Source organism: Frieseomelitta varia, unplaced genomic scaffold (assembly GCF_011392965.1).
Source record: "Frieseomelitta varia isolate USP_RPSP 00005682 unplaced genomic scaffold, Fvar_1.2 scaffold_539, whole genome shotgun sequence".
NCBI lineage: Eukaryota > Metazoa > Arthropoda > Insecta > Hymenoptera > Apidae > Frieseomelitta > Frieseomelitta varia.
In genome coordinates, this window is record NW_025110300.1 from 223,904 (window position 1) to 233,981 (window position 10,078).

The 10,078-nt window shown below is 31.9% G+C and overlaps 1 protein-coding gene across 1 annotated transcript; it reads right to left on the reverse strand.

Moving 5' to 3' along the window:
• Positions 1 to 354: 354 nt before the first annotated feature.
• Positions 355 to 7,132, reverse strand: LOC122533558 (glucose dehydrogenase [FAD, quinone]-like). Its single transcript, XM_043663390.1, has 3 exons — positions 7,026 to 7,132; positions 2,815 to 3,353; positions 355 to 2,481 (listed from the first exon to the last, which is right to left on the reverse strand). The coding sequence occupies exons 1-3, from the start codon at positions 7,046 to 7,048 to the stop codon at positions 1,199 to 1,201; spliced, it is 1,845 nt and encodes a 614-aa protein (XP_043519325.1). The 5' UTR covers positions 7,049 to 7,132; the 3' UTR covers positions 355 to 1,198.
• Positions 7,133 to 10,078: the final 2,946 nt, after the last annotated feature.

Consider the following 10,078-nt stretch of genomic DNA (forward strand, 5'->3'; position numbering starts at 1 on the left):
AAATGCTAATATCTCTTGTTAACTATAATTCCATTTTAGAAAATTATTAATTTTATTTCGTTTCATTTGTCCTTTTATATTTTCCCATATTCATTCGTTATTAATAATAATTACTTAGTATACAATATAATATATAAAAAAATATATACATATATTATGACATATATATATATATATGTATTTATAAATAAAATTTATATAATTATAAATTTATATAATTTTATATAAATTTTATATAAAAATATATTTTAAATTTTAATATTTATCTATATAAAATATAAATTTTATATAAATTTATATAAATTTATAAATATAATATCTATCTATATATATATGTGTATGTGTGTGTATAGATACTTCATATATATCTTGTGTATACATTAAACATACGTATAAAATAATATACAATAGATTATTGCATACGTATGTACATGGAAAGAAGTATGATTCATCCTTCATATTTATGCCATCATTGATTAATCTGTAGTCTATGCTTTTGTACATAAAGTTTGCTTTTACTAGAATGAACAACGATGTGGGTCACCTGATTGTTGCGCGACCACGCGTTGTGCACGCAAACCATTTATCTTCTACCTAACAAATGAAGCAAAATTACTATTCCGCACGATGATGTTGCATTGTGCATTAAAATGAAAAATTACATTCAGTCATCGTTGCGTTGACGTTGTTTTATTACAAACGAATAGAGATACGAATCGTTCAAAGTTGTTTAACAATTTTATCTCAGTAATCTTTTATTTTTTTGCCAATCTTTCTTTTCTTGGTGATTATTTTAAATAGAATATATGTAGTTGATTTTGATGAGCTTCAAATAAATGTGTACTGATATAATATATTTATAATATTTATCATTAATACGCACGTAGAATCTCATAAAACACTTATTAACAAAACAAGTGAAATTAATATTTCTATTCACATCAGTTATATTATTAATTAGAATTATTAATTAAGATCAGAGATGAAAATCTGGAGAAAACTTCGAGGAATTCGATAAAACGAATTATTTTCCACTCTCGCGTAATAATTCGTTCAATCAACGATACTACATTAAATACATTAAAAAAAAAAAAAAGAAAAAGAAAAACACACACTGAAAAATGTCCATCGAGTCCACGAAAATCACCAATCCATACGAAACTCGTCTCTCAAGGTTCAATCTAATCCTCACGACCAATCACTTCCAATCTTCCTTGATCATGTCGGCCGCTTTCTCCCCGATCATAAAAATCCCTGCGTTTACGTGTCCTCTGGGCATAACGGGCATCACCGAGGCATCAACCACCCTCAACCTTCTCACGCCATGTACTCTCAATCTCGGATCGACGACAGCGCCGGGATCGCTCTCGGGCCCCATTTTACACGTGCCGATCTCGTGATTCATCATCGAGGGCAGGTGCTTGATAGCGCACCTCCAATAATCGTCCGTGGCGAACTGGTGGCTCGCACAGCCCGGGAACTTGACGTCGTGGAGCTTGCTATCGTACCTCTGGAACGATTCGGTCCTCGATATATTCACAGCCAGTTTCAGCCCTTCCAACACCAGTTCCAAGTCGTACGGATGCGAGTAGAAGTTCGGGTCCATTCGAGGCGGTGCGAATGGGTCCTTGGACCTCAGCGTGAGCCTCCCAACGCTCCTCGGATATTGAACGATAGGCCAAACTGTCCAGACGTCCTTCTCCTCAATCGGCTTGTACACGGTGTCGTACAGCTCGTCGGTTATTCTCAGGGCTTTCTTCAGTGGCAGACCACCGTCAGAGCTCAGTCCTCCAGACGCGAACAACAATTCCACGTCCGCTCTGCTGTCGGTGGCGTACTTGGTCCTGAGGAATGCCACCGCTTCGGCTCCACCCGGGATCGTCATCATGCCGCTTCTTTTCAGCAGATACTCCAGAGCCACGGTGGGACGTGTCACTCTGCTCTGCAGCAACGACACCGTCTCGTTCACCACGAACGTCAGGCCCAAGAAGCCTATGTGCTCGTACATGTTGTAGCCGACCTTCGAGTTTCGGATCACCTTTATCCCCAACTCTCGCAAGTGCTCCTCGGGCCCTATCCCCGACAGCATCAACAGTTTCGCCGAGTCGATGGTACCCGCCGAGAGGATCACCTCCTTGGCGCAGTACACCCTGTTGCGTTGCCCGTGTTTCACATACTCGACGCCGTAAGCTCGCCGCGTGCCCTCGTCGACGAGGAGCTTGACGACCCTCGCGTTCGTCACTATGTTCAGATTTCGTCGGTCGATGCGAAGGTAGGCTTTCGAGGCGCTGCACCTGGTCCCTCTGTCCATGTTCAGCTGCAGGTAGGAGAAGCCGATCTCTTCGTCGCCGTTGTAGTCGATGATGTTGTAGCCGAGCTCTCGTCCGGCTTTCAGCCACGCTTTGGCCAGATCCGTGTGGTAGGGCACCTGTTCCACGCACAAGTGCCCTTTGTAGCCGTGATACGACGTGTTGTGCAAGCCTGATGGATATGAATGGGGGAATGTTAATTAGGGTTGTGTACCCTGTTTGTTTGTGCATTGGTCGTACCCTGTTTGTTTGTACTTGATCGCATTTTAAATCGTGAATCTCCTATCTACGGTCGTAAAGTTCGTTTTTCCTTTTCCTTTTTTTCAAAGATTTTACACTGATTATTGCCTCTGATTATTCCGCGAAAATGTTCCGAATCTTACAGTAAGCACACAAACAGAACGAATTTACGGTTACTACCCAGCAATTGTCTGGGTTTTTTAATTAAATTAACATTGATGAACAATAGTGATAAATTAATAGTAACAGATAGATAAATAGTAACCTGGAATATTGAACTTCTCGCTCTTCTTGAAGTAAGGAAGAACCTCGTCGTAGGACCAGCCCTCGTTCCCAAGCGCGGCCCAGTTATCATAATCAGCCTTGACTCCTCTCGTATGGATCATGTAATTAATGGTGCTCGTACCACCGAGAGTTTTCCCCCGCGGCCACGAGCACCGACGATCGATCATACTGAGACACGCATTTTCCTGGGGCTCCACCTTGTAGCCCCAGTTGAACCGAGAGAGCAGTTGAAAGTAGCCGCATAGAATGGGTATCTGCTGCAACGAGGTCTCGGTCCCTCCAGCTTCGAGTAGGAGCACCTTCCACCGTTCGTTCTCCGAGAGGCGATTGGCCAGTACCGATCCGGCCGATCCTGCGCCCACTATGATAAAGTCGTAATTTTGTCCGTTCGGATCGACCCTGTTTAGAGATTCTTCCGTAGGGCCGTAGTTGATTATACCGCCTAGGAGCGATTGATGCTCTTGGAAGAGCGTTGTCAGGAGCAGCAGTTGGAGTTGCTTGACGAGGGTGGTCATAATTCTGCAAGGAAATGAAAATCTCTGATTCGCGAATTTTGTAATCCGTTGCGTTTAGACTTTTTGGAGTGATGGTAATTTAAAATGATATGAAAATTTTATAATATATATTTTATATATAATATGTAATATTTTATAATATATATTTTATATATAATATATAATGTTTTATAATATATATTTTATATATAATATTTTATAATATATATATTTTACATATAATATAAAAATTTTATAATATTTATTTTATATGTAATATATAATATTTTACAATATTTATTTTACATATAATATAAAAATTTTATAATATTTATTTTATATGTAATATATAATATTTTATAATATTTATTTTACATATAAAATAAAAATTTTATAATATTTATTTTATATGTAATATATAATATAAAAATTTTATAATATTTATTTTATATGTAATATGTAATATAAAAATTTTATAATATTTATTTTATATATAATATATAATATTTTATAATTTTTATATAAAACTTATAATATTTTATAATTTTTATATAAAACTTATAATATTTTATAATTTTTATATAAAACTTATAATAATATAAATTTTTACCAAGGTTGTAATTTCGTTTCGTAAGCTAGGAAAGATTTTTGATTTGCATTTTTTACATTTGTGGTTTTGCATTTGTATTTTATATTTAAATTATATTTATGTTCACATTTTGTATTTATAATATTGTATTTACATTTACATTTATGCTCATATTTATATTTAATATTTATATTTCATATTTACATTTTATATTTATGTTTCTACATTTGCACTTAAATCTTCACATCTTCCAAAATTTGTATCTTTCTAAAGAATAATGGAACAATTAGTAATTGGAATTACGAATAATAATTCTGTAAGGAAAAGAAGATTTTTAGTCTATACCAAAGATAGCAGCACAATTTTTTCTTTCTTTTTTTTTTTTTATGTGACATTGTCTCGCCGACATACAATTTTTTTTTTTTATTCAAAATAAGAAATAAAAAAGTTACACTTGTTCAAGAAATAAAAAAGATCACATGTTTTTTGAATTTTTTTTTCAGTTGAAATTTCACAGTCTGGTTATACTTTTCTCATTAGTCTAAATTTAGATTAAATATAACATTTAATGTATATTTTTTAAAAGATAAGAAATAGAAAAGTTACACTTCGTATACCACATGATTCTTGAATCTTTGCCACTTTTGAAATTTCACAGTCTAGTTATATTTTCTTTCACTCGTCCAAATTCAGATAAAAATAAATTATAAATACAACAATTATTGTAAATATAACAATTATTATATTGTAATTAAAAAATAACAAATATTCTACGGTATCTCCAATTGACGTGTATTTCTTAGGTTTCGATCGAGTGTACGTTATATCTCGTCGTGGCGCGAAAAATTACAATTTCTTCGCGATAAGTACTTGTCACAGTTAATTAAGTTTAAACGTTGAAACTCCTAATTGAAAGCAGTTGCATCAACACCGTTGACAACAAAATAACTTGCTCATTTACCTCGGAATGAGATTACACGGCAATTTAAATAACCGAAAGATAAAAATGTACAGTTATTAGCATACTGTGGATATTTATGTTCAGTTTTAAAATGTTCCATAAACAACAAGTAATAATCGTCGAATAAATGAAAATCGAAAATTGTTTCTTCTATAATCAGGTGTTATAATTAATGCACCACTTTAAATATTTTATTCTTCTTCTTTAAACATTTTTGCATATTATGTGCTAAAATAACTTTTTTTAAATATTCTATCCTTCCCCTTTAAACATTTTTGCGTGTTATGCAGTTGCGTTGCGCGCACTTCTGCATAATTGATATTTATTTCTGTTTGTATTAGACAGTTTGTTTATTTCAGTTATTCTCGTTTAGATTATAACGATCTGTACGTAGAATATTTCGATGTGTATTTTTAAAGACCGGTTGTTTTAGTTTTAGTATATTTTTAAAATATATTTAGTATATTTTAGTATATTTTTAAAATATACTTGCGACTGTGGTAAGAGGAATTTATTAAAATTATAGAAACAGAAATATTTTATCAAAAACGCACGAACTTTTCAGTTTAAGTTGTTGTAGTGTATACAGTTAATCAATACTTTCGTTAATTTTTCTGACACTAAATATTTAATATTAGAACAATTAAAGCAGAGACATTAAAGTAAAAAGATACAGTAGCTTTTATTTATATAAATTTATTATATTATTTATATAATAAATATTTATTATATTATTTATACATTTATTGAATTTATTTATATAAATTTATTAATTAAATTAATTAAATCATTAATTATTAATTGAATTATGTAGTGAAACAGTAAATAAATTGTTAAATTTATTTATATAAATTTATTAATTAAATTAATGAAATTATTAATTATTAATTAAATTATGTAGTGAAACAGTAAATAAATGGTTAAATTTATTTATATAAATTATTAATTAAATTATACGTAGTGAAACAGTAAATAAATTATTAAATTAATCTAGATAAATAATATATTTATGTATTTCATGCAGGATCGTTCAAATCTTTAAAAATATATTGTTCTACATTTGTAAAATGTTTAATAGGTTTTAACCACTTTGGCAGTTCTAGCGTTAAACTGTTGTAATTTTCTAAAAAGAAGAAAAGCCTGCGTTCATTTTGAAGCTTGAAGTCTCCACTTTCGCCGTTTATTCTATTTTAAAATTGTTTTTCTTGTCGAAAATGCTGTAAATTGTTATAGTACGTGGAAACAGTGAAACATTTTTTTGATTCATCAATCGACAAAGAAATCGAAGCTTCCTCTTTAGTGGGAAGTTGACTCGTGATGAGAGTGGAACTTGATGCACGTTCCCTTTCTTTCATTTGCCATTTCATTGAACTTTGAATGTTACTTGATAGATGCCTTAATATTCAAGAAATTGTTCTATTCGTTTTCGTTTGATATTCGAGGTTCAATAAATTGATAAAAAATTAAAAAAAAAAAAAAAAATCGTACAACAAGTTTTTGAGGGAAGGCTGTTTCAATCTTTAGATTGAATTACGACAAAAATCTTTCCAATATTTCTATTACACGATTTTTTGTGTAAATCGTGAAGAAAAGTGTCTTCACTTTTCCGTCTGTTACACAGCGTAAAAACATCTCAGAATAAAACAAACGGATGCAATTTGAGCTTTGACCAATTGCGGACCATAACGAGCGACCAAAACCGTATACGGTAACTCGTCGCTTTCTTTTTGAACTCGTCTGTACGATATCACTGGATAGAAATCATTGAGAAGTGATAAATTTATTATATTTGCTTTGCCGATATTTCGTTCTACTTAAATATACTTAAAACTGAGGAAGCGTTGCAATTTTGGGACAAAAAATTCTCGACGTGGCACGTCGTAAAAATAAACCGAATTTCAATATTCAAAATTGCACTTAATTCCTATTATTTCACCAATACTCAAAATTCCACTTAATTGCTATTATTTTATTATTTCTCGATTATGCCCGAGTACGGTGCACAGCGAGAAGGTTGCGTCACCGCAAGAGTTCAACTGAAACTTTCTCCTCTTTTTTCCGCTGCGCGAAAAACAAGGAGAAACAATAGCAACGAATCACACACCGTGATATTAACCGTCTCCTCCTCAAATGTCGGCGAATCTCACCTATTCTCCGACACATGAAACATCCACCGATCCACTTCCCATCCACCGAACACTCCCTGTTTGAAACTGTTTGCGCCTCGTCTGTACTCCACGTGCGAGTTCCAGTTTTATTGCAACAAATTACGCGCAACCGGTTCTTGTCGTAATTACGATCTCGTAATACAACGAGCGTAATTTCGTATCGACGACTACGCCGATTTGAAACTGGCGGACAAACGACAACAAACAAAACGAACACGTGAGGAACGCTCGAGGAACTGATACCAGCGTGTAACTGCAGAGTTGGTTTAAATGTTACTCCGTTTGACGTCCACTTTCCACTCGTGGAGATCCACCTGGGTCTCGTATTATACACTTTCACGTGGCGCGTTCACATAATCGTTGCCTCACGAAAATTCTCGTACGCTTCAGTGGAATATTTTTTTTTTTTTTTTTTTTTTTTTTTTTTTTGGGTGATGTATCATAACAGCACGTGGTTACGTAAATGTAGGTTTCGTGCGAACTGACACTGGCTGAAAAAGAGAAATTCGAAGTCAAAATTCTCAAGTTCTAAAAATTTAGCATCCGAAGTTTAGGGTGGCGTAGTTGCGCCGTGGTTTGATTTGGTTTGTGGCTTGAGGTTTGAGTTAGGTTTGAAATGACGATTTCAGGGTCTATGAAATTTGCGACTCAATGTTTAGAATTCAGAGTCACGGGTTCGAAATTGTACAGTGTAAAATTGCAATTTGATTTGCAATTAAAAACTTTAACTCTAAGCACTGGAATTTTTTATTTTGATTTATTTGGAATTTACAATTTAATTCATGATTAAATCTCTACGATTCAGGACTGACGTTTAATTTGCGATTTACAATTACAATTCCAGACTTACAGTTTGGAATTATTTATAATTTGACATTGCAGTCTAACTTATAATTCAGAATTTACAATTCAGAACTAGAGATTTAATTTACGACTTGAAATTGCAGTTCAGTGCGTGAGTTAAAATTCAGAATTGAAATTTAATTTATGATTTAAAATTGCAACTCAAGATTTACAATTTGAGACTGCAATTTAATTTATAATTTTAAATTTATAATTTGACATTATAGTCTAATTTGTAATTTAAGATATAGAATTTAAACCTAGAATGTAATGTATTCACATTTAAAAATGGCCATTGATTCAATATTTACAATTTAAAGTTACAATTTAAGTCATAATTTAAAATTTATAACTTGACATTGCAGTTTTATTTGTAATTGAAAATTTACAATTTATAACATATTTAGAATCTAATTTATAATTTGAAAATTACAATTTGAAGTCGCAGTCTAACTAATTGAAAATTTACAATTTAGAACTGGGATCTAATTGTATAATTCAAAATTACAATTACAAGGTGTGATTTGCAGTTTGGTGCTGCAACTTATTTATGATTTAAAATTTACAATTCGACATCGCAGTCTGATTTATAATTTAAGATTTACAATTTATAACTACAATTCAAAATCACGATCTAGCTTGTAGTAAAAAAATTTGCAACTTAGAACAGCAATTTGACGTACAATTTAAAATTCGCAGCTTGAAATTTCACCTAGATTTATAGCTGAAAATTCTAAGCTAACGTAATAACGTAATAATCTAAATGTCTATCTAAGAATGAACAATCGTAACATTCATTTGCTGGGAACTGTTACACGAATTCTTCGAGAGAAAGAAGAAAGACTCGCTTCTTCTGTTTAATCATGCTTTCTCACTAACACATTACACGTAGAAACACACATTTGTAACAGCATAATACCGTACTGACAATTTTATCGGAATTCTCACGATTTTTAATGTAAAATCTCTGAAAGTAATACGGTTAATTGTAATTGTTGTTAGAACATAGAATAAAGGAGCTTAAAAAAAAATAATGGAATTTTACGCGAGACATTAGTAATGTAAATGCAAAAGTGAAATCTTTGGAATGAGAAAGAAATTGATGTCTCCATTTCAATACGTAGTTGTATAATAGATTTCATTTTTTAAATATCGCCACTCGTAATTTGCATGTTTCTTCTCCTTTCTTTTTTTTTTTTTTTTTTTTTTTTTTTTCGATTTCCTATCTCGACTAGCAGTTGGGGAAAGTAGGATAAAGCCTGATGTGTTTAACTTCGTAAAAATTTTTGTCTTTATTAGTTAAAAGATAGCGAGAACAGTTTGTTATTTTTAATAAATTTCAATGAATGTAAAGGTGTTCTATTTGGTGTGTCTTATAGAAAATTATGTTGATTACCAGTTTAGGAACTTTTATTGTATTTATAAAAAATTTGAACTATTTTAAAATATACATATACATACATATATCTTAATTAAGATAAGATCGTGGGATCCACCCTATTAAATATCTATTAAATATCTATTAAATATCTATTAAATATCTTATTTAAAAAAAATAATGGTGGTCTGACCTATCTTTCTATCTTTCCCCTATCTTTGTATCTTCTTAAATACACGCGAGTAATAGTTAAGATCTCTCGTGAGATAAAACAAGCAGAATGAAATTCTTTTCGTTCAAGGCCTCGTTCACGAGAAAATTTCGATTTTCAAATTGTTTGTCGCCGCTGTAGTTTTGTTGTGAATTTCATCTGCAACGATCTGACGTGTTTCACTCTTTTTGCAACATTGTGAAACTAGAGCATGCAACGTGATTAAACAGGAAAAAAAAAAGAAACATGGAGCACAGAAAGGTTAACTATCGATGACAATTATTAACAGCACAGGATGGAAAATATCAATCATTTGTGTTTCGCTTGATTAAATGCAGTTTTACTTGACAAACGATCGTATATTTTGTATTACATTTTATGTGTAACAGTTCAAGTTGCTCAGATTTCTTTTATTATTCATTGACTATAATTAATACATACATGATATAACTATCGAATGCAAACTATGTGTATTTATAATATAAGTTTGAGAAGTAATTCAGTGTACACTGTCTTGTCAAATTTTATTCGAAAAATTATTGGACTCGTTAAAATACAATAGTAACTTTAAACTTCTGTTTAACAATATAACATATATAT